General features: G+C 33.7%; 1 protein-coding gene across 1 annotated transcript; it reads right to left on the minus strand.

Moving 5' to 3' along the window:
- Nucleotides 1–9,708: 9,708 nt before the first annotated feature.
- On the minus strand, nt 9,709–10,541 carry LOC143891672 (uncharacterized). Its single transcript, XM_077396215.1, has 2 exons — nt 10,451–10,541; nt 9,709–10,352 (listed from the first exon to the last, which is right to left on the minus strand). The coding sequence occupies exons 1-2, from the start codon at nt 10,539–10,541 to the stop codon at nt 9,709–9,711; spliced, it is 735 nt and encodes a 244-aa protein (XP_077252330.1).
- Nucleotides 10,542–26,033: the final 15,492 nt, after the last annotated feature.

A 26,033-nucleotide genomic window follows, 5' to 3' on the forward strand; every position in this document is an offset into this window, starting at 1 on the left:
GATTTAGTTGATGAAGGACCATCTTTTACGTTATTTAAACCCTAAAGATGATGTCAACAAGCTTTTAGCTAAGTTTTGGGATGAGAATGAGAGGGTTTTGAATCTTAGATTTAGTTAATGAAGGACAAAGATTGAAAAAACAGAAAGTTTCTTATTTTAGAAACTGTATAAAACATCTATCTTTTAGAGATAGTAAACCCTGGAGATGTTGTGAAGGTGCATTTAGCCAACTTTTGAGATGAGAATGAGAGGGTGTTGGATCTTTGATTTAGTTGATGAAGGATGGCGATTTAAAAACTTGAAAGTTTCCTATTTTAGAAACTTTATGAAGGATTAATCTTTTACAGTTAATAAACCCTAGAGATTGTGTCAAGGAGCTTTTTGCCAAGTTTTAGGAAGAAGATGAGATGGTATTGAATTATAGATTTAGTTGATGAAGGACTATCTTCTATGGTATTGAAACCCTAGAGATCATGTCAACGAGCTTCTAACAAAGTTTTAGGATGAGAATAGAGGGTATTGAATTTTAGATTTAGTTGATTAAGGATGGAGATTCTAAAAATAGAAAGTTTCTTATTTTAGGAACTTTTTAAAACATCAATCTTTTACACATAGGAAACCCTAGAGATGGTGTCAAGGTGATTTTAGCAAAGTTTTGAGATGAGAATTAGAGGGTACTGAATCTTACATTTAGTTGCTTAAGATGGAGGTTGAGATTAGGATGAGATGGTATTGAATCTTCAATTTAGTTGATGAAAGACCATCTTTTATGGTATTGAAACCCTAGAGATGATGTAAACCAGCATTTTGCCAAGTTTTGGGATGAGAATGAGAGGGTATTGAATCATAGATTTAGTTGATGAAGGATGAAGATTGAAAAAATAGAAAGTTTCTTCTTTAAAAAACTTTATAAAACATCCATCTTTTAGACATAGGAAACCCTAGAGACGATGTCAAGGAGCTTTTAGCCAAGGTTTGAGTTGGGAATGAGAGGGTATTAAATCTTAGATTTAGTTGTTGAAGGATGGGGATTGAAAAAATAAAAAGTTTCTTATTTTCGAAACTTTATAAAACATCAATCTTTTCCACGTAGTAAACCCTAGAGATGGTGTCAAAGAGCTTTTAGCCAAGTTCTGAGATGAGGATTATGTGGTATTGAATCTTAGATTTAGTAAATGATGGATGGAGATTGAAGAAATAGAAAGTTTCTCATTTTAGAAACTTTATAAAAAATCAATCTTTTAGACATAAGAAACCCTCGATGTTGTGTTAATGAGATTTTTGCCAATGTTTGAGATGAGGATGAGATGGTATTGAATCTTAGATTTAGGTTATAAAGTTTGAAGATTGAAAAAATAGAAAGTTTCTTATTTTATAAAACATAAATCTTTTAGCCATATGAGAGACCCTAGAGATGGTGTCAATGACCTTTTAGCCAATTTTTGAGGTGAGGATGAGATGGTATTGAATCTTAGATTCAGTTGATCAAGGGCCATCTTTTACGGTATCGAAACCCTAGAGATGATGTCAACCAGCTTTTAGCCAAGTTTGGGATAAGAATGCGATGGTATTGAATCTTAGATTTAGTTGATAAAGGATGGAGATTGAAAAAATAGAAAGTTTCTTATTTTAATACTTTATGAAATATCCTTCTTTTCGACATAGGAAACCCTAGAGATGGTGTTAAGGAGCTTTTCGCCATGTTTTGAGATTAGAATGAGATGGTATTGAATCTTAGATTTAGTTACTAAAGGATTGAGATTGAAAAAATAAAAAAATTCTTTTAAAAACTTTATAAAACATCAATCTTTTACTTTTAGTAAACCCTGGAGATGGGGTCAAAGAGCTTTAAGCTAAGTTTTGAGATGAGCATTAGATGATATTGAATCCTAGATTTAGTTGATGAAGGATGAAGACTGAAAAAATAGAATTTTTTATTATTTTAGAAACTTTGTAAAACATCCATCTTTTAGAAATAGGAAAACCTCGAGAAGGTGTTAAGGGGCTTTGGCCCAAGTTTTGAGCTGAGAATGAGATGGTATTGAATCTTTGATTTCGTTAATGAAGGATGGAATTTTTAAAAATATAAAGTTTCTTATTTTAGAAACTTTATAAAACATCAATCTTTTACCCTATGAATACCCTAGAGATGCTGTCAAGGAACTTTTTGCCATGTTTTGAGATGAGGATTAGATGGTATTGAATCTTAGATTTAGTTGATGAAGCCTGGAGATTGAAAAAATAGAAAATTTCTTATTTTAGAAACTTTATAAAACATCCATCTTTTAGACATAGGAAACCCTAGAGATGGTGTCAAGGAGCTTTTAGCCAAGTTTTCCGTTGAGAATGAGAGGGTATTTGTAAGCCCAATAGTTCCATCCTTGGCATTACCTTCTTGTTTTGATGATTCCATACACAAGTGATTTTATATCACTAATGTGCTTATGATTGTCTAAGTTGTAGATCTCATTAGTGTGCAATCAAGGAAGCTTGGATCAAGGCATTGAAGCTAAATTGGAATGCATTTGGAGTGCCAAAGCTAGGATGATCCAAGAAGCTTGGTGGACTTGAAGCCTTGAAGACCAAGAGAAGATTGTAGTGCTTTTCAAGTCAATAGAGTTTGTACTCGTCTCTTTTTGTTTAGAGATGTCAAAGGCATTAAACATAGGATAAAATTTATTTAAAATTGTATTTGAAAATGTAGGATTAAATCCCAAAGTCCATGGCCCAAAACTCACAAAAGTTTTTAAAGTAAAAAAGGAATTTCGTATAGGGCCGATCGACTGGGCTATGCCGGGCGAGCGCGAGATGGAACCTGGAATTCCAGGCATCTCGAAACTTATCGGGGCCGGTCGACCGAGGTAGTCCCTGCCGACCGCGGATGTGTTGTTGTTTCATACAGAAACAATCCAGCATGGTTGGGGCGGATGACCGCCAAGAGTCGGTCGATCGCCTAAAGGTTTTGAACAGAATTTTTTGAGCGAAGAGGTAGTCCTCACCGGACGACCTCTATTGGGTCGGTCGACCACGACGATAGAGAATTTGGAAATAAAAAAAGGCACCCGGTAAGGGTGGGCGACCGCTGTGGCCCAGTCGACCGTAGTGGCTTGGCAAAAGTGCCGTTGGAGCTTTTTCTTATTGACTTTTTCAACTCCGTTTTTTAGAGTTTTACCCCCAAACGGTCATATTTTCAAATGGGCTTTATATACACTATCTAAACCTTTCTAAACCATCTTTGAACATTATTTTGAACATCCTAAAGATCAAACCAAAGTGTTCTTAGTGCCTCTCTCATCTCTAACCAAGGAAGTGGATTAGGCTTAAATTTGTACATCTATATCCATCCTTCATAACCCTTGTAAAGGAATTTTTTAGTTTTCTTTCTTTGAAGAACATTGTATTTTTGGCGAGTGCGAAGAGACGTGTAGCCATCTCAAGAGCGAGTGTTGGAGACGCAGAGCTTTCTCTGGTTCGTGGGGAGTCTTGCAAGGCGGAGCCGAACAATTGTAATTTGGTTGATTCCCCGCCATTAAGGGAATACGTAGTGAAAGCACCAAGAGGTCTTGGTGGAGTGGAGTAGGTCCTTGAGTGACCGAACCACTACAAATCTCGGGTGTACTCTCTGTATTTCTCTCACTTTCTTATTTTGTGATTATGCATTTGTGGTTTATTTCCTTTGTGTTTAAAGTTTTAATTTGCTATCTAGTTTTTTATTTCCGCAATTTTTTTTGCAAAGTTTTTAAAAAAAAAAACCTAATTCACCCCCCTCTTGGTTTGCCATAACCCCTGGGATTTCACTTGGTATCAAAGAACAAGGCTCTTATTTAGGTTTTTGAAAAAAATTTCAAAAATAGAAAAGAAAAAGATAATGGCAACCCCATCCGGATATGCTGAAGGGCAATCCGTTTATAGACCCACATACTTTAATGGTTCAAATTATGGGTATTGGAAAACTCGGATGGATTTCTTTTTATAACCCTTACACTTTGAAATGTGGGAGTTAATTGAAGATGGATACATTTCTCTCACAAGTGATAGAAGTGAGTGGTCGGCCGCTCAAAAGAAGAGAGCCGCATTGAATTCTAAATGAGTGAACACAATCTTTTGTTCTCTATCTCCCGACGAATTCAATCGGGTGTCTACTTGTAATACGGCTAAGGATATATGGAAAATCCTTGAAACCACTCATTAGGGGACTTCACAAGTCAAAAAGTCTAATGTTAGTCTTCTTGTTAGTGATTTAGAAGCTTTTAAAATGAACGAAAATGAATCCATTTTTTAAATGTATTCTCGTTTTACTAATATTGTTAATGAGCTTGAAGGTTTAGGTAAAACCTATGCAAATTTAGAATTGGTGACGAGGCTTCTCCGGTGTCTTCCATTTAGTTGGGACCCCAAGGTCACGGCGATCGAAGAATCTAAAGATCTTGACAATGTGAAGTTAGATGCGTTAGTTGGATCCCTCATTACACATGAAATGAAGATGGAGAGAAGGAAAAACCAACAAGCCGAGGCTTCAAAACTCAAGGAGAAAGACAAAGGAAAATCCATTGCCTTCACCGCCAAATCATCATCTTCTACCTCAAGTTCCAATAGCGATGAATTGGAAGCTTTCAAGAAGTTTAAGAACATGTGGAAGAAGAAAGGAAGAAAATATAAGAAGAAAAAGGAGAAAAAGAAGAAGGAGGAGGACCCAATAAAATGCTATGAATGTGGCAAACCCGAACACATAAAGCCGGAATGCCCTCTCCTCAAGAACAAGAAGAAGAAATATGGGAAGAAGTTTAGAGCACATGTGGCAAATTGGGATTGGCTTAGTGATAGCACTAGTTCATCATCAAGTAAGAGCTCAAAGGAAAAAAAAATCAAACTTCTGTATCTCGGCCCATGTTGAACCTACCGTATGTCCAATGGCCAATATGTCTAAAAGATGTATGTTTTAAAAAGTTACTAAAATAAGAAACTTTATATTTTTCAATCTCCATCCGTCGTAAACTAAATCTAAAATTTAATATCATATCATCCTCATCTCAAAACTTAGCTAAAAGCTGATTGACACCATCTCTTGGGTTTATTAAGTCTAAAAGATTGATATTTTGTAAAGTTTCTAAAATAAGAAACCTTCTATTTTTTCAATCTCCATCCTTCATCAACTAAATCTAAGAATCAATACCCTCTCATTCTTATCCTAAGACTTGGCAAAATGCTCGTTGATATCATCTCTAGGGCTTCCTATGTTTAAAAGATGGTTGTTTTATAAAGTCTCTAAAACAAGAAACCTTCTATTTTTTCAATCTCCGTCCTTAATATACTAAATCTAAGATTCAATATCAGCTCATCCTGATCCCAAAATATGGCAAAAAGCTCCTTGATACCGTGTCTAGGGTCTCCTACATCTAAAAGATTGATGTTTTGTAAAGTTTCAAAAATAAGAAACTTTCTATTTTTTCAATCTTCATCCTTTATAAACTAATTCTAAGGTTCAATACCATCTCATCCACATCTCAAAACTTGGCTAAAATCTCCTCAACACCGTCTTTTGGGTTTCCTATGTCTAAAAGATTGATGTCTTATAAAGCTTCCAAAATAAGAAACTTTCTATTTTTTCAATCTCCATCCTTCATAAATTAAATCGAAGATTCAATATCATCTCATCCCCATCTCAAAACTTTGCAAAAAGCTCCGTGACACCATCTATGGGGTTTCATATGTCTAAAAGATTGATGTTTAGTAAACTTTCTAAAATAAGAAACTTTCTATTTTACAATCTCCATCCTTGATCAACTAAATCTAATATTCAATACCATCTAATCATAATCTCAAAACTTAGCTAAAAGCTCATGGACACCATCTATAGGGTTTCCTATGTCTAAAAGGTGGATGTTTTATAAAGTTTCTAAAATAATAAACTTTCTGTTTTTTAATCTCCATCCTTTATCAACTAAATCTAAGAGTCATTACCATCTCATCCTTATCTCAAAACTTAGCTAAAATCTCCTTCACACCATATCTAGAGTTTCTTACGTCTAAAAGATGGATGTCTTACAAAGTTTCTAAAATAAGAAACTTTCTCTTTTTTCAATCTCTATCCATCATCAACTAAAATCTAAGATTCAATACCATCTCATCCTCATCTCAAAACTTGGGTAAAAGCTCCTTCCTTGACACCATCTTTACGGTTTACTAAGTTTAAAAGATTGATATTTTATAAAGTTTCTAAAATAAGAAACGTTTTATTTTTTCGATCTTCATCCTTCATCAACTAAATCTAATTCCCTCTGTGCTTCATATCCCGGCTCTAAATTCAGGCTCTTTTAATGTTGGTTCCCTCAAAGACATTGTTCTCCACCTGTTGCAAAGGCATTTGAGAAGGAGAACTCTTTAGCTACTGTAGTGAATGATCTATTATCGCCTGCAAGTCTCCCTTGGAAAAATCTTTTCAATGATCAGAAATCCACCCCTTCATCTTCAAGCTATTCTTTTCTTTTCTTTTTTTGATGGTTAAGCTGGGGTTAGGTAAGACCCCTACCAGATATCATTAAAGAAATAAAGAGATACATCAAGGGGGTCAATAAACCAGCCAGGGGGGAACAGACTCCCAATAGGCAAACCACATAATGGCTATCCACAAAGCGGCAAAAGGACAATAAGAAACAGAGCCTAAACAGACAAACATGGGAAACAAAGGGGGAAGATCAGGAGCAGCATAGAACAGAATCAGTTCCGATTTTTCAGACGGAGATACTTTGTTCTCTCTCTATCAGATTTTACAATAGCCAGAAGCTCGTCAGGAACTGTCATCTGAGAAGTGGAATGGCATTTAAAGGGGCACTCTCTCTTGGACAAAAAATCAGCTGCCATGTTGCCCTCTCTCCAGATGTGGGTGATTCTCCATTTCATTCCTGCCAGATCAGTCCAAGCTCTTTCGATCGACGGGATTTGTTTCCACGGAGGTAAAGAGCGTTTGTTGAAAGAGTTAACAGCAAAGGAAGAGTCTGCTTTGATCCAAAGAGAAGTAATACCCAGATATTTTGCAACGACCACTCCTTCACATATTGCTTGAATTTCCAAGGCGAAGATCTCATCCCCATCAGTATTTTTAGAGAAAAAATGAATTATTTCGCCATCCTTGTTTCTTAGAATTCCTCCAATCCCTCCTCCTTCATCGACTAAAGAGGCATCAGTATTTAGCTTGAATTCTCCCATTTCAGGCGGAAGCCAACAACAGAATTGCAGCTCTTTCTCCTTTACAGAAAGCTTGTAACCAAAGTGATTTGCAACAGCGACCTTATGCACTTCATTACTGTCCCAGAGAATTAGACTATTAACTCTTGACAATACATCGTCAAGAATGAAGCGGAGAATTCTGGTCTTATGATTTGATTTGCTTTCAAAGATTCTCAGATTCCTCTCTCTCCATAGCCTATAGATAGTAGATGCAAACGCAATTTTCATGGCAGTGGAACTTTGAGACTTACTTCTACAGTGTATTCTTAACCACTCTTCTTCATCCTGGATAGTTTTTTTTAGTTTTCTTCTAGATCCATACCGCCACAAAATAGATCTCCAGACCCAAGCGAAGAAGCCACACCTGAAGAATAAGTGATTTATAGTCTCCTTTGCTGAATTACAGAGAGGACATCTATCATCCATCACTCTATTGCAGAAAATCGGATGATCTCTAGTAAGCAATTTCATGTGAAGAACTTTCCAAGTGATCAAAGCTTGCCTTGGAACATGACCCGGAAACCAGACTGAAGAGGCCCATGGGACGACCACATTATGCTGCCTAATTGAGTTCCAAGCGCTTTTGACAGAGAAATAACCATCAATATTAGGCTTCCAGATTGCTCTGTTTTCATCTTCCTCCTGAAACAACGACCGCTGGAGAATAGAATTTTCCTGATGGAGAGATGGTTTATTGATAATTGGATTCCAGCCTTCCTTTGAATGAATCTCACCCAGACATTTCATCGAGGAGAGAGAATAGTCAGTCACAGACTTAGAGATGAGATGATCCAAAACGTCATCCGGATGCCAAGGCTGAGTCCAAAGCTCAATTTCAGCTTCTTTCCCAACTAAGTAGCAAGTCTTATCTTTGATGACCTCTCTAGCTCGAAGAATGCTCCTGACTGCCCAAGACGGTTTGGAGGGAACTTTCATGGACCAAATGTTTTTTTTTTTGATATATTTTGCAAATATCCATTTTCTCCACAAGGAATTATTGTCTTGGATAAGTCTCCACAGTAATTTGCACTGGAGAGCCGAATTTATGTCTCTTAGCTTACGGATACCCAAACCACCTTCTTCCTCAGGTCTGCAAATAGTTTCCCAAGCCACCGTATGGACTTTCGTAGCTTTCTCACTGCTAGCCCAAACAAAATCCCTGCAAAGCCTTTCAATCTTGTCGATAACTCCCAAGGGGATGTTAAAAGAAGAGGACCAAAACACTTGATAAGACTGAATTACTGATTTCACCAACTCAATCCTTCCCGCCGAGGAAAGGAAACGGTTACTCCAACCATTGATTTTTCGAGTGACCTTCGAGATGATCGGGAAGCAATCATTTGAAGAGAGTCTTGAAGAAGTCAATGGGAGCCCAAGATATCTGATTGGCAATTTACCCTCTGGGATGTGCAAAATTTTTTCAATTTTCTTCCTGTCTCTGAACGAAGTTCCAGAAAAGAAGACATTGCATTTGGAGAAGTTTGGATGGAGGCCAGATTAACTGGAGAATGTTTCCAAACAAGCCAGAATTTCTTTTGCAGACTTGACAGAACCTTCTGCGAAGATCATAAGGTCATCCGCAAAAAGCAAGTGGGTTATGGAGACATTTCCATGAGTAAAGGGGGATTGGAGATTACCTCTCGTCTGAGAATCTTCAAGAGTTCTGGAAAGCATTTCCATCGTTAAACAGAATAGCAGAGGGGACAGGGGATCTCCTTAGCGAATTCCATTGGTTGAGTTGAAGTGACCTTGTGGAGACCCATTGATCAAGACAGCAAAGGAGGGAGTCTGAATGCATTCCTCCACCCACTTACACCAAAGTTTAGTGAAGCCCTGTTTTGCCATAAATTGAAGAAGAGCTTCTCTCTTAACATTGTCGAAGGCCTTGGCAAGGTCAATTTTAATACACATAGCCGATTTAGCTGAGGCGAGATGGAATTTATGCAGAATGTCATGGGTTAACAAGATATTGTCTTGAATTTGCCTTCCTCTGATGAAAGCAGATTGGGCAGGATTAACCAACTTGTTGATCACAGACTTCAATCTTTGAGCAAGGATCTTGGTGATCGTCTTGTATATGAAGTTGCACAAGGAAATCGACCGGAACTTGGAAGGCGAAGCCGCATCAGGGACTTTAGGAATGAGGGATATAAAGGTGTTATTGATTTCCTTCAAGATCTTTGCTTTCGAAAAAAAGTTGAGAAGTGCATCAGAAAAGTCTTGTCCAACAAGATACCAAAATTTTTGAAAGAACAAGCCATTAAATCCATCCGGACCAAGCGCTTTGTCGCCATCAGCCATAAACACAGCATCTCTAATCTCCTCCTTGGTCACCTCGCGGGAAAGATGATTTGCTTCCTCCAAGGTAAGTAATTTATTTGGCATAGGGGTGTGTATATATTGATCAAGATTTCTGTTTAAGAGCTTGTGATTGTAATTGACCAAGATACTAGATATCTCGTGAGGGTCATAGGAGATGGATTAGTCTTCTCTTTCCATAGCCATAATGTGATTTAAATGATTCCTGGTTCTGACAGCAGCATGGAAGAACTTGGTATTAGAATCACCTTGACATAGCCACTCGATTCTAGATTTCTGTTTGAAAAGCATCCCTTCCCTTCTAGCAATGACACGGAATTCATCTCTAGCTTCAATTTCGGCCTTGTTGATTCGCTGATCTGCTGGGTTTTGAGCAAGTTGATTTTGAATATCTTCAAGCTTGCGGCGAGCGATAGGGAGCATCACATCAATTCGACCAAAAATGCCCTTGTTCCATGAGACAAGCTGTCTCTTAACTTCTTTAAGTTTATACACTAACCTGTACATTGGATTTCCCATGCAGTTATTGGCCCAGGCTCGCTCAACAACAGGATAAACAGAGACATCATCCAACCACATTGACATGAATTTGAAAGGTTTTGGGCCCAGACTAGTTTGGTTTTCTAGACTCACAGTAATAGCGCTATGATCTGAGATTCCTGGAGGCCTGTACGCAGCAAAAGAGAGGGGGAAGTCTTGGAGCCATAGGTCATTTACCAGAGCTCTATCTAGTCTAGCATATTTCCTTTCACTCAGCGAGGCTCGATTATTCCATGAAAGAGAGTGACCAATCGATCTGAGGTCCACTAAACAGCAATTGTGTATGCAATTATTGAAATCTTCAAGCTATTCTGCCCCAACCAAACTCAAAGAAATCACTCCTGGGGAGGAAGAAAAATCGAACCTGGCAATCCTATTACAAGATGAGTAGATCCAAAGGTACGAAAATCAGAGGCACAATTGTCTCGTGGGGTACTTCCTTGGGATAAGGCCATTATTCTCCTCTCTTAAAGAAACCCTTAGCAGGAAATGGAACCTTACAAGCCCTCTCCATGTTTATTCTCTGCAAAATGGATTGCTCCTCCTAAAGTTCTCCTCCTCCGAAGAATGTTCTAGAATCCTGGAAGACAACAACCTCCATTATGGAGGTAAACCCCTTATTTTGCAGAGATGGGATTCAGATACCTTACTTGAAAAGAAAAAATTACCTGAAATCCCAATTTGGATTCGTCTCCCTGGGCTTCACCTCAAATTCTGGAACCCTCACTGCTTGAGTAGAATTGGAAGTATGATAGGAAAGCCCCTTTATATGGATTCCCATACAGCTGAAGCTTCAAGGCTCCATTTTACAAGAATTTGCATCCAAATCTCAGCAGACCAGGCCCTCCCGGATTCTATTAAGCTTAAAACATCCTCAGGTGAGATCACTAAAGAAATCCTGTATGACTGGAAGCCCAAGGCTTGCCCTAGATGTAAAGATTTTAGCCACTCTTTGGTGAATTGTACTGATTCATCTCATTTGCCCCCCAAGAAGGTTTGGAAACCTGTTCAAAAGGGTGAGGATCCTTCTCTAGTGAAGCCTACCCAAAAGGGGGAGGATCCTTATCTAGTGAAGCCTTCCCCCGGAATTCAATCCTCTACCACTAGAAGCCAGTCTTGTATTCAAAATCTTATCTATAATAGATTCAATGTTCTCTGTGATCAAGAAAAATTCAAGGAAGTAGCCAGTACCCCAATTCCTATAGATGGTAAAGCTAATGGAATCTCAATTGGAATTTCAAATGTGATGCATGGCAGTTTTAATCCCCCTCTTGAGAGTTCAAAAACGGATTCAGCAGCTCTTCCTTCTAATTCCACGGGTGACTCTTGGAACTTAGTCTCAAGAAGGAAAGAGAAGGCATTGCCTTTCATCCCCAATCTGCCTGGGCTTAAATCTCCTCCTCCGTTCAAGGGTCTTATACCTAGTTGTTTCAAGACCTTGAGAGGGCTGTAGCTGTGGCTTCTTTTGCTCCTTGCCTGGTGGTCTGCCTCTTTGGTTGTTTGTTGCTCTCATGCTTGTTGGGGCTTTGAGCTTTGTTTTTTCGTTTTGGGCCGTTTTTGCAGATTCTGTCCTGTATTTGGATGTTGCGGTTTGGGCTTGTTGCCTCTTTTTGTTCCCCCCTTTTATGTAAGGGGGTTGTTTCCTTGCTTCATGTATATCTTTCGTTTCCATTAATATATCTGGTCGGGGTCCTGCCTAACCCCAGCTTACCCATATAAAAAAAAAAAAAAAAAAAAAAAAACTAAATCTCCATCTCATCCTCATCTCGAAACTTGGCTAAAAGCTCCTTGACACCACCATCCCTAAGGTTTCCGTTGCTAAAAGATACGTCTCTTACAAAGTTTCTAAAATAAGAAACCATCTATTTTTTAAATCTCTATTCATCAAATAAATCTAAGAATCAATATCATCACATCCTCATCTCAAAACTCGGCGAAAAGTTTCTTAACACCATATATATAGGGTTTCTTATTTCTAAAAGATGATGTTTTATAAAGTTCGTAAAATAAGAAAGTTTCTATTTTTTCAATCTCCATCCTTTATCAACTGAATCTAAGATTCAATACCATCTCATCCTCATCTCAAAACTTAGCTAAAAGCCCCATCACACCATATCTAGGGTTTCTTATGTCTAAAAGATGGATGTCTTACAAAGTTTCTAAAATAAAAAGCTTTCTATTTTTTCAATCTCCATCTTTAATCAACTAAATATAAGATTCAATACCCTCTCATTCCCATCTCAAAAGTTAGCTAATAGCACATTGACATCATCTCTAGGGTTTCATATGTCTAAAAGATGGATGTTTTATAAAGTTTTTAAAATAAAAAATTTTCTATTTTTTAAATATCCATCCTTCATCAACTAAATATAAGATTCAATACCATCTCATTCTCATCCCAAAACTTGGCTAAAAGATTGATATTTTATATAGTTTCTAAAATAAGAAACTCTCTATAGGGTTTCATATGTCTAAAAGATTGATGTTTTATATAGTTTTTAAACTATAAAACTTTCAATTTTTCAATCTCAATCCGTCGTAAACTAAATCTAAGATTCAAAACCATATCATCATGATGTCAAAACTTGGCCAAAAGCTCCTTGACACAATCTTTAAGGTTTATTAAGTCTAAAAGATTGATATTTTGTAAAGTTTCTAAAATAAGAAACCTTCTACTTTTTCAATCTCCATCCTTCATCAACTAAATCTAAAATTCAATACCCTCTCATTCTCATCCCAAAACTTAGCTAAAAGCTCGTTGGTATTATCTCTAGGGCTTCCTATGTCTAAAAGACAGATGTTTTATAAAGTTTCTAAAATAAGAAACTTTCTATTTTTTCAATCTCCATCCTTAATCAACTAAATCTAAGATTCAATACCATCTCATCCTCATCTCAAAACTTGGCTAAAAGCTACTTGACAACATCTCTAGGGTTTCGTATGTCTAAAAGATGGATGTCTTACAAAGTTTCTAAAATAAGAAACTTTCTATTTTTTCAATCTCCATCCTTAATCAACTAAATCTAAGATTCAATCCCCTCTCATTCTCATCTCAAAAGTTGGCTAAAAGCTCGTTAACATCATCACTAGGGTTTCCTATAGATAAAAGATAGATATTTTATAAAGTTTTTAAAATAAAAAACTTTCAATCTCCATCCCTCATCAACTAAATATAAGATTCAATACCATCTTATCCTCATCTCCAAACTTGGCTAAAAGCTCATTCACACCATCTCTAGGGTTTACTAAGTCTAAAAGATTAATAGTTTGTAAAGTTTCTAAAAGAAACTTTCTATTTTTTCAATCTCCATCCTTCATCAACGAAATCTAAAATTCAATACCCTCTCATTCTCATCCCAAAACTTGTCTAAAAGCTCGTTGCTATTATCTATAGGGCTTCCTATGTCTAAAAGACAGATGTTTTATAAAGTTTCTAAAATAAGAAACTTTCTATTTTTTCAATCTCCATCCTTCATCAACTAAATCTAAGATTCAATACCATCTCATCCTCATTTCAAAACTTGGCTAAAAGCTACTTGACAACATCTCTAGGGTTTCGTATGTCTAAAAGATTTTTGTCTTACAAAGTTTCTAAAATAAGAAACTTTCTATTTTTTCAATCTCCTTCCTTAATCAACTAAATCTAAGATTCAATCCCCTCTCATTCTCATCTCAAAAGTTGGCTAAAAGCTCGTTAACATCATCTCTAGGGTTTCCTATGTATAAAAGATAGATATTTTATAAAGTTTCTAAAATAAAAAACTTTCTACTTTTTCAATCTCCATCCCTCATCAACTAAATATAAGATTCAATACCATCTTATCCTCATCTCCAAACTTGGCTAAAAGCTCATTTACACCATCTCTAGGGTTTACTAAGTCTAAAAGATTAGTAGTTTATAAAATTTCTAAAATAAGAAACTTTCTATTTTTTCAATCTCCATCCTTCATCAACTAAATCTAAGATTCAATACCTCTCATTCTCATCCCAAAACTTGGCTAAAAGCTCGTTGGTATTATCTCTAGGGCTTCCTATGTCTAAAAGACAGATATTTTTTAAAGTTTCTAAAATAAGAAACTTTCTATTTTTTCAATCTCCATCCTTTATCAACTAAATCTAAGATTCAATACCATCTCATCCTCATCGCAAAACTTGGCTAAAATCTACTTGACAACATCTCTAGGGTTTCGTATGTCTAAAAGATAGATGTCTTATAAAGTTTTCTAAAATAAGAACTTTCTATTTTTTCAATCCCCTCTCATTCTCATCTCAAAAGTTGGCTAAAAGCTCGTTAACATCATCTCTAGGGTTTCCATGTCTAAAAGATAGATGCTTTATAAAGTTTCTAAAATAAGAAACTTTCTATTTTTTCAATCTCCATCTATGATCAACTAAATCTAAGATTCAATACCCTCTTATTCTCATCCCAAAACTTAGCTTAAAACTCGTTGACATCATCACTAGGGTTTCTTATGTCTAAAAGATGGATGTTTTACAAAGTTTCTAAAATAATAAACTTTCCATATTTTCAATCTCCATCCTTAATCAACTAAATATTAGATTCAATATTATCACATTTTCATCCCGAAACACGGCTAAAAGCTCCTTAACACCGTCTCTAGGGTCTCCTATGTCTAAAAGAATGATGTTTTATAAAGTTTCTAAAATAAGAAACTTTCTATTTCAATCACCATCCTTCATCAACTAAAAATAAGATTTAATACCCTCTCATTCTCATCCCAAAACTTGGCTAAAAGCTCGTTGATATCATATCTAGGATTTCCTATGTCTAAAAGATTGATGTTTTACAAAGTTTATATAATATGAAACTTTTTATTTTTTCAATCTCCATCCATTTTCAAATAAATCAAAGATTGAATACCATCTAATCCTCATCTCAAAACTTAGCTAAAATTCTCTTACACCATTTATAAGGTTTTCTATGTCTAAAAGATTGATGTTTTATAAAGTTTTTAAAATAAGAAACTTTCCATTTTTACACTCTCCATCCTTGATCAACGAAATCTAAAATTCAAAACCATCTAATCCTCATCTCAAAACATAGCTAAAAGCTCGTTGACACCATCTATTGGGTTTCCTATGTCTAAAAGCTGGGTGTTTTATAAAGCTTATAAAGTAAGAAACTTTCTATTTTTTAATCTCAATCCTTCACCAACAAAATCTACGACTTAATACCATCTCATCCTTATCCCAAAATATGGCTAAAAGCACCTTGACATCTCTTTAGGGTCTCTTATGTGTAAAAGATGGATGTTTTATAACGTATTTAAAATAAGAAACTTTCTATTTTTTCAATCTCCATCCTTTATCAACTAAATCTAAGATCCAATACCCTCTCATACTAATCTCAATACTTGGCTAAAAGCTCATTGACACCATCACTAGAGGGTTCCTATGTCTAAAAGATTGATGTCTTACAAAGTTTTTAAAATAATAAACTTTGTATCTTTTAGTCTATATCCTTCATCAACTAAATCAAAGATTCAGTATCATCTCATCCTCATATAAAAAATTAGCTAAAAGCTGCTTGACACCATCTCAAGAGTTTCTTATATCTAAAAGATGGATGTTTTATAAAGTTTCTAAAATAAAAAACTTTCTATTTTTTCAATCTTTATCATTTATCAACTAAATCTAAGATTCAATACAATCTCATACTCATCTCAAAACCGAGCAAAAAGCTCCTTGACCCCATCTCTAGAGTTTCCTATGTCTAAAAGATGGATGTCTTATAAAGTTTATAATATAAGAAACTTTTGATTTTTTCAATCTCCATCCCTTCTCAACTAAATCAAAGATTCAATATCATCTCATCATCATCTCAAAACTTAGTTAAAAGCCCCTTAACACAATCTCTAGGATTTCCTATGTCTAAAAGATAGATGTTTTATAAAGTTTCTAAAATAAGAAACTTTCTATTTTTCAATCTCCATCATTCACCAGCTAAATCTACGATTCAATACCATCTTATCCTCATCCTGAAACTTGGCTAAAAACCCCTTGACATGATTCAATACCATCTTATCCTCATCTCTAGGGTTTCTTATGTCTCAAAGATTGATATTTTAGAAAGTTTCTAAAATAAGAAACTTTCTAATTTTTCAATCTCCATCCTTCATCAATTAAATCTATGAATCAGTACCCTCTACTTCTCATCCAAAAACTTGCCTTAAAGCTCGTTGACATCATCTCTAGGGTTTCCTATGTCTAAAAGATGTATGTTTTACAAAGTTTATAAAATAAGAAACTTTCTATTCTTTCAATATCCATCCTAAATCAACTAAATCTAAGATTCAATATCTTCTCATCCTCATCCCAAAACACGGCTAAAAGCTCCTTGACACCATCTCTCGGTTCTCCTATGTCTAAAAGACTGATGCTTTATAATGTTTGTAAAGTAAGAAACTTTCTATTTTTTCAATCTCCATTCTTTATCAACGAAATCTAAGTTTTAATACCCTCTCATTCTCATCCCAAAATTGGCTAAAAGCTCGTTGACAACATCTCTAGGGTTTGCTATGTCTAAAAGATGGATGTTTTATAAAGTTTCCATAATAAGAAACTTTCTATTTTTTCCATCTCCATCCTTTATCAACTAAATCTAAAATCCAATACCAACTCATCCTCATCTCAAAACTTGGCTAAAAGCTCCTTGACACCATCTCTAGGGTTTTCTATGTCTAAAGATGGATTTTTATAAAGTTTCATTCTCCTTACTTAATAAACTAAATCTATGATTCAGTACCCTCTCATTCTAATCCCAAAACTTTGCTAAAAGCTCGTTGACATATTCTCTAGGGTTTCATTTCTCTAAAAGATAGATGTTTTATATAGTTTCTAAAATAAAAAACTTTCTATTTTTTGAATTCCCATCCTTCATCAACTAAATCTAAGATTCTGTATCATCTCATCGTTATGCCAAAACATGGTTAAAAGCTCATTTACACCATGTCTAGGGTCACTTATCTCTAAAAGTTGGATGTTTTATAAAGTTTCTAAAATAAGAAACTTTCTATTTTTTTCAATCTTCATCCTTTATCAACTAAGTATAAGATTCAATACCATCTCATCCTCATCTCTAAACTTGGCTAAAAACTCATTCACACCATCTGTAGGGTTTCTTATGTCTAAAAGATTGATGTCTTATGCAGTTTCTAAACTAGGAAACTTTTTTTTTCAATCTCCATCCTTCATCAACTAAATCTAAGATTCAATATCATCTCATCCGCATCTCAAAAGTTAGCTAAAAGCTCCTTGACACCATCTCCAGGGTTTCCTATGTATAAAAGATTGATGTTTTCTAAAGTTTCTAAAATTAGAAACTTTCTATTTTTTCAATCTCCATCCTTGTTCATATAAATAAAAAATAAAATACCATCTAATCCTCATCTCAAAACTTAGCTAAAATCTTCTTTACACCATTTATAGGGTTTCCTATGTCTTAAAGATTGGTGTTGTATAAAGTTTCTAAAATAAGAAACTTTCAATTTTACCATCTCCATCCTTGATCAACTAAATCTAAGATTCAATAACATTTAATCTTCATCTAAAAAATAGGGCTAAAAGCTCGTTGACACCATCTATAAAGTTTCCAATGTCTAAAAGGTGGGTGTTTTATAAAGTTTCTAAAATAAGAAACTTTTTATTTTTTAATCTCTATCCTTCACCATCTAAATCTACGATTCATTACCATCTCATCCTCATCCCAAAACTTGGCTCAAAGCACATTGACACTATCATTAGGATTTTCTATGTCTAAATGACGTAAGTTTTTTAAAGTTTAAAAAAAAGAAACTTTCTATTTTTTTAATCTCCATCATTCATCAACTAAATCTACGATTCAGTACCCTCTCATTGTCATCGCAAAACTTGGCTAAAAGCTCGTTGACATCTTCCCTAGGGTTCCTATAACTAAAAGACAAATGTTTTATAAAATCTCTAAAATAATAAACTATCTATTTTTTCAATCTCCATCCTTCATCAACTAAATCTAAGATTCAAGATCATTTCATCCTCACCCCAAAACATAGTTAAAAGCTCTTTAACACCGTCTCTAAGGTCTCTTATGTGTAAAAGATGGATGCTTTATAAAGTATCTAAAATAACAAACTTTCTATTTTTTCAATCTTCTTCATTTATCAGTTAAATCTAAGATTCAATACCCTCTCATCCTCATCTCAGAACTTGGCAAAAAGCTCCTTGACACCATCATCTCTAGGGGTTCTTATGCCTAAAAGATTGATGTCTTATAAAGTTTCTAAAATAATAAACTTTCTATTTTAGTCTCTATCACTCATCAACTAATTCTAAGATTTAATATCATCTCATACTCATCTCAAAACTTAGCTAAATGCTCTTTGACACCATCTACAGGGTTTCCTATGTCTAAAAGATGGATGTTTTATAAAGTTTCTAAAATAAGAAACTTTTTATTTTTCAATCTCTACCTTTCATCAACCAAATCTAAGATTGAATACCATCGCATCCTCATCTCAAAATTAGGCTAAAAGTGCATTGACACCATCTTTAGGGTTTACTAAGTCTAAAAGATTGATATCTTATAAAGTTTGTAGAATAAGAAGAGTATTCTATTTTTCAATCTTCATCCCTCATCAACTAAATCTAAGATTCAACACCCTCTCATTCTCATCCCAAATCTTGGTTAAAACCTCGTTGACATCATCTTTAAGGTTTCCTTTGTCTAAAAGATAGATGTTTTATAAAGTTTCTAAAATAAGAGACTTTTTATTTTTTCAATCTCCATCCATGATAACCTAAACCTAAGATTCAAAATCATCTTATCATCATCCCAAAATTAGGCTAAAAGCTCCTTCATACCATCTCTAGGGTCACCTATGTCTAAAAGATGGTTGTTTTATAAAGTTTATAAAATAAGAAACTTTCTATTTTTTCAATCACCATCCTTTATCATCTAAATCTAAAATTCAATAACATCTCATGCTCACCTCAAAACTTGGCTAAAAGCTCATTGACACCATTTCTAGTTTTTCAATCTCCATCCTTTATAACCTAAATCTAAGATTTAATACCATCTCACTCTAATCTCAAAACTTGGCTAAAAGCTCCTTGACACCATCTCTAGGGTTTACTAAGTCTAACAAACTAATGTTTTATAAAGTTTCTAAAAGAAGAAAGTTTCTAGTTTTTCAATCTCCATCCTTTATAACCTAAATCTAAGATTCAATACCATCTCACCCTAATATCAAAACTTGGTTAAAAGCTCCTTGACACAATCTGTAGGGTTTACTAACTCTAAAAAATTAATGTTTTATAAAGTTTCTAAAATAAGAAACTTTATATTTTTTCAATCTCCATCCTCAATCAACTAAATCTAAGATTCAGTATCACCTCATCCTCATCCAAAAACATGGCTAAAAGCACTATCACACCATCTCTAGGGTCACTTATGTCTAAAATATGGTTGTTTTATGAAGTTTTTAAAATAAGAAACTTTCTATTTTTCAATTTTCATCATTTATTAACTAAATCTAAGATTCAATACCATCTCATCCTCATCTCAAAACTTAGCTAAAAGCACCTTGACCCCATCCCTAGGAACATAAGTCTAAAATTTGGATGTCTTATAAAGTTTCTAAAATAAGAAACTTTCAATTTTTTCAATCTCCATCCTTCATCAACTAAATCAAAGATTCAATATCATCTAATCTTCATCTCAAAACTTAGCTAAAAGCTCCTTCACACTGCTCTAGGGTTTCCTATGTCTAAAAGATGGATGTTTTATAAAAAATTTAAAATAAGAGACTTTATATTTTTGAATCGCCATCCTTCTCCAACTAAATCTACGATTCAATACCATCTCATCCTCTTCCCAAAACTTGGTTAAAAGCTCCTTGACACCATCTCTAGGGTTTTCTACGTCTAAAAGATGGATTTTTATAAAGTTTTAATCTCTTTACTTAATCAACTAAATTTATGATTCAGTACCCTCTCATTCTTATCCCAAAACTTGTTTAAAAGCTCGTTGACATATTCTCTATGGTTTCCTTTGTCTAAAAGATAGATGTTTTATAAAGTTTCTAAAATAAGAAGCTTTCTATTTTTTCAATTCTCATCCTTCATCAACTAAATCTAAGATTCAGCATCATCTCTTCGTTATCCCAAAACATGGTTTAAAGCTCCTTGACACCATGTCTAGTGTCACTTATCTCTAAAAGTTGGATGTTTTGTAAAGTTTCTAAAATAAGAAACTTTCTATTTTTTTCAATCTTTAGCCTTTATCAACACAATATAAGATTCAATACAATCTCATCCTCAACTCTAAACTTGGGTAAAAGCTCATTCACACTATCTGTATGGTTTCCTATGTCTAAAAAGATTGATGTCTTATACAGTTTCTAAAATAAGAAACTTTTTTTTTCAATCTCTAGCCTTCATCAACTAAATCTAAGATTCAATATCATCTCATCCGCATCTTAAAACTTAGCTAAAAGCTCCTTGACACCATCTCTAGGGTTTCCTATTTCTAAAAGATTGATGTTTTCTAAAGTTTCTAAAATTAGAAACTTTCTATTGTTTCAATCTCCATCCTTGTTCAAATAAATCAAAAATTAAATAACATCTAAACATCATCTCAAAACTTAGCTAAAAGCTCATTGACACTGTCTATAGGGTTTCATATGTCTTAAATATTGATGTTTTATAAAGTTTCTAAAATAAGAAACTTTAAATTTTACCATCTCCATCCATGATCAACTAAATCTAAGATTCAATAACATCTAATCTTCATCTAAAAAACTTGGCTAAAAGCTCATTGACACCCTCTATAAAGTTTCCTATGTCTAAAAGGTAGATGTTTTACAAAGTTTCTAAGCTAAAAAACTTTTTATTTTTCAATATCTATTCTTCACCATTTAAATCTACGATTCAATACCATCTCATCCCAAAACTTGGCTCACAGCACCTTAACACCATCTCTAGGGTTTCCTTTGTCTAAATGACGTATATTTTTTAAAGTTTCAAAAATAAGAAACTTTCTATTTATTTAATCTCTATCCTCATCAGCTAAATCCTTGATTTAGTACCCTCTCATTGTCATCCCAAAACTTAGCGAAAAGTTCGTTGACATCATCTCTAGGGTTCTTATAACTAAAAGACGGATGTTTTATAAAATCTCTAAAATAATAAACTTTCTATTTTTTCAATCTCTATCCATCATCAACTAAATCTAAGATTCAAGATCATCTCATCTTCACCCCAAAATATAATTAAAATCTCCTTAACACCGTCTCTAGGGTCTCTTATGTGTAAAAGATGGATGTTTTATAAAGTATCTAAAATAAGAAACTTTCTATTTTTTCAATCTCCATCCTTTATCAATTAAATCTAAGATTCAATACCCTCTCATCCTCATCTAAAAACTTGGCTAAAAACTCCTTGACACCATCTCTAGTGGTTCTTATGTCTAAAAGATTGATGTCTTATAAAGTTTCTAAAATAAGAAACTTTCTAGTTTTTTAGTCTCCATCCTTCATCAACTAAATCTAAGATTCAATATCATCTCATCCTCATCTCGAAACTTAGCTAAAAGCTCCTTGACACCATTTCTAGGGTTTCATATGTCTAAAAGATTGATGTTTTATAAAGTTTCTAAAATAAGAAACTTTCTATTTTTTCAATCTCCATCCTTCATCATCCAAATCTAAGATTCAATACCATCACATCCTCATCTCAAAAATAGGCTAAAAGCTCCTTGACACCATCTATAGGGTTTACTAAGTAATGATGTCTTATAAAGTTTCTAGAATAAGAAACTTTCTTTTTTCAATCTCTATCCTTCATCAACAAAATCTAAGATTCAATACCCTCTCATTCTCATCCCAAAACTCGGTTAATGCCTCGTTGACATCATCTTTAGGGTTTCCTTTGTCTAAAAAATAGATGTTCTATAAAATTTCTAATATAAGAAACTTTCTTTTTTTTTCAATCTCCATCCATGATCAATTAAATCTAAGATTCAAAACCATTTTATCAGCATCCCAAAAGTAGGCTAAAAGCTCATTCACACCATATCTAGGGCCACCTATGTCTAAAAGATGGTTGCTTTATAAAGTTTATAAAATTAGAAACTTTCTATTTTTTCAATCTCCATCCTTTATCATCTAAATCTAAAATTCAATAACATCTCATCGTCATCTGAAAACTTGGCTAAAAGCTCATTGACACCATTTTCAGGATTTTCTATGTTTCTAAAATAAGAAACTTTCTAGTTTTTCAATCTCCATCCTTTATAACCTAAATCTAAGATTTAATACCATCTCACCCTAATCTCAAAACGTGGCTAAAGGCTCCTTGACACAATGTCTAGGGTTTACTAAGTCTAACAAATTAATGTTTTATAAAGTTTTTAAAATAAGAAACTTTCTAGTTTTTCAATCACCATCCTTTATAATCTAAATCTAAGATTTAATACCATCTCACCCTAATCTCAAAAGTTGGCTAAAAGCTCCTTGACACCATCTCTAGGGTTTATTAAGTCTAAAAAAATTAATGTTTTATAAAGTTTCTAAAATAAGAAACTTTCTATTTTTTCAATCTCCCTCCTTCATCAACTAAATCTAATAGTCAATATCACCTCATCCTCATCTCAAAACATGGCTAAAAGCTCATTCACACCGTCTCTAGGGTCTCATATGTGTAAAAGATTGATGTTTTATAAAGTTTTTAGAATAAGAAACTTTCTATTTTTCAATTTTCATCATTTATCAACTAAATCTAAGATTCAATACCACCTCATCCTCATCTCAAAACTAAGTTCAAAGCTCCTTAACCCCATCTCTAGGGTCTCATATGTCTAAAAGATGGATGTCTTATAAAGTTTCTAAAATAAGAAACTTTCTATTTTTTCAATCTCCATCCTTCATCAGCTAAATAAAAAATTCAATATTATCTCATCTTCATCTCAAAACTTAGCTAAAATCCCCTTCACTTTATCTTTAGGGTTTCCTATCTCTAAAATATGAATGTTTTATAAAGTTTCTAAAATAAGAGATTTTATGTTTTTGAATCTCCATCCTTTAGCAACTAAATCTACTATTCAATACCATTTCATCCATATCCTAAAACTTGGCTAAAAGTACCTTGACTCCATCTCTAGGGTTGTCTATGTCTAAAAGATGGATGTATTATAAAGTTCCTAAACTAAGAAGCTTTCTAATTTTTCAATCTCCATCCTTCATCAGCTAAATGTAAGATTCAATACCTTCTTATGCTCATTCCAAAACATGGCTTGAAGCTCGTTGACATCATCACTAGGGTTTCTTATTTCTAAATGATGGATGTTTTAAAAAGTTTCTAAAATAAGAAACTTTATATTTTTTCAATAATCATCCTTTATCAACTAAATCAAAGATTAAATATCATCTCATCTTCATCTCAAAACTTAGCTAAAAGCTCCTTCACACTATCTCTCGGGTTTCCTATGTCTAAAAGATTGATGTTTTATAAAGTTTCTAAAATAACAAACTTTATATTTTTGAATCTCCATCCTTCACCAACTAAATCTACGATTAAATACCATCTCATCCTCATCCCAAAACTTGGATAAAAGCACTTTGACTCCATCTCTAGGATTTCTTATGTCTAAAAGATAGATGTATTATAAAGTTCCTAAAATAAGAAACTTTCTAATTTTTCAATCTCCATCCTTCATCAACTAAATCTAAGATTCAATACTCTCATATGCTCATCCCAAAACATGGCTTAAAGCTCGTTGACATCATCACTTGGGTTTCTTATTTCCGAATGATAGTGGTTTTACAAAGTTTTTAAAATAAGAAACTTTCTATTTTTTCAATCTCCATCCTATATCAATTAAATCTAAGATTCAATACCATCTCATCCATATCCCAAAACTTGGCTAAAAGCACCTTGGCTCCATCTATAGGGTTTCCTATAAATAAAAGATTGATGTTTTATAAAGTTCTTAAAATAAGAAGCTTTCTAATTTTTCAATCTTCATCCTTTAATCAACTAAATCTAAGATTCAATACCCTCGCTCATCCCAAAATAAGCCTTAAAGCTCGTTGACATCATCACTAGGGTTTCTTATTTTTCTAAAAGATTGATGTTTTACAAAGTTTATGGAATAAGAAACTTTCTATTTTTTCAATCTACATCCTTCATCAACTAAATCTAAGATTCAATACTCTCTCATTCTCATCCTAAAACTTGGTTAAAATCTCGTTGACATCATCTCTAGCGTTTCCTATGTCTAAAAGATAGATGTTTTATAAAGTTTCTAAAATAAGAAACTTTCTATTTTTTCAATCTTCATCATTTATTAGCTAAATCTAAGATTCAATATAATCTCATCCTCATCTCAAAACTGAGCAAAAAGCTCCTTAACCCCATCTCTAGAGTTTCCTATGTCTAAAAGATGGATGTCTTATAAAGTTTCTAAAATAAGAAACTTTCGATTTTTCAATTTCCATCATTCATCAACAAAATCAAAGATTCAATATCATCTCATCCAAATCTTAAAACTTAGCTAAAAGCTCCTTGACACCATATCTAGGGTTTCCTATGTCTAAAAGACGGATGTTTTATAAAGTTTCTAAAAAAAGAAACTTTCTATTTTTCAATCTCCATCTGTCACCAACTAAATCTACGATTGAATACCATCTCAACCTCATTCTAAAACTTGGCTAGAAGCACCTTTACACCATCTCTAGGGTTTCCTATGTCAAAAAGATTGAAATTTTAGAAAGTTTCTAAAATAAGAAACTTTCTAATTTTTCAATCTTCATCCTTCATAAACTAAATATAAGATTCAATATCATTTCATCCTCATCTATCAACTAAATCTAAGATTCAACACCCTCTCATGCTCATCACAAAACTTGGCTAAAAGCTCCTTAACACCATCTCTAGGGGTTCCTATGTCTAAAAGATTGATGTCATATAAAGTTACTAAAATAAGAAACTTTCTATGTTTTTAGTCCCCATCCTTAATCCACTAAATCTAAGATTCAATATCATCTCATCCTCATTTCAAAACTTTGTTAAAAGCTCAGTCACACCATCTCTAGACTTTCCTATGTCTAAAAGACGGATGTTTTATAAAGTTTCTAAAATAAGAAACTTTCAATTTTTTCAATCTCCATCCTTAATCAACAAAATCTAAGATTCAATACCATCCCATCCTCATCTCAAAACTTGGGTTAAAGCTCCTTGGCACCATCTCTAGGGTTTACTTTGTCTAGAGGACTTATGTTTTATAAAGTTTCTAGAGTAAGAAACTTTCTAGTTTTTCAACCGCCATCCTTCATCAACTAATTCTAAGATTCAATTCCCTCTCATTCTCATCCCAAAACATGGTTAAAACCTCATCGACATCATCTTTAAGGTTTCCTATGTCTAAAAGATAAAAGTTTTATAAAGTTTTTAAAATAAGAAACTTTCTATTTTTTCAATCTCCATTCATGATCAACTAAATCTAAGATTCAAAACCATCTTATCATCATCCCAAACTAGGCTAAAAGCGCCTCCACACCACCTTCTCTAGGGTCTCCAATGTCTAAAATATGATTGTTTTATGAAGTTTATAAAATAAGAAACTTTCTATTTTTTCAATCTCCATTCTTTATCTACTAAATTTAAGATTTAATACCATCCCAACCTCATCTCAAAACTTGACTAAAACCTCATTGACACAATTTCTATGATTTCTTATGTTTAAAAGATTGATATTTTATAAAGTTTCTAATGTAAGAGACTTTCTATTTTTTCAATCTCCATCCTTTATAACCTAAATCTAAGATTTAATACCATCTCATCATAATCACAAAACTTGGCTAAAAGCTCCTTTACACCGTCTCTAGGGTCTTATATGTGAAAAGGATAGATGTTTTATAAAGTTTTTTAAATAAGAAACTTTCTATTTTTCA

This window comes from Tasmannia lanceolata, unplaced genomic scaffold (assembly GCF_043159265.1).
Source record: "Tasmannia lanceolata isolate RefF3 unplaced genomic scaffold, GAP_Taslan_0.1 ptg000015l, whole genome shotgun sequence".
In the NCBI taxonomy this organism is placed as follows: domain Eukaryota; kingdom Viridiplantae; phylum Streptophyta; class Magnoliopsida; order Canellales; family Winteraceae; genus Tasmannia; species Tasmannia lanceolata.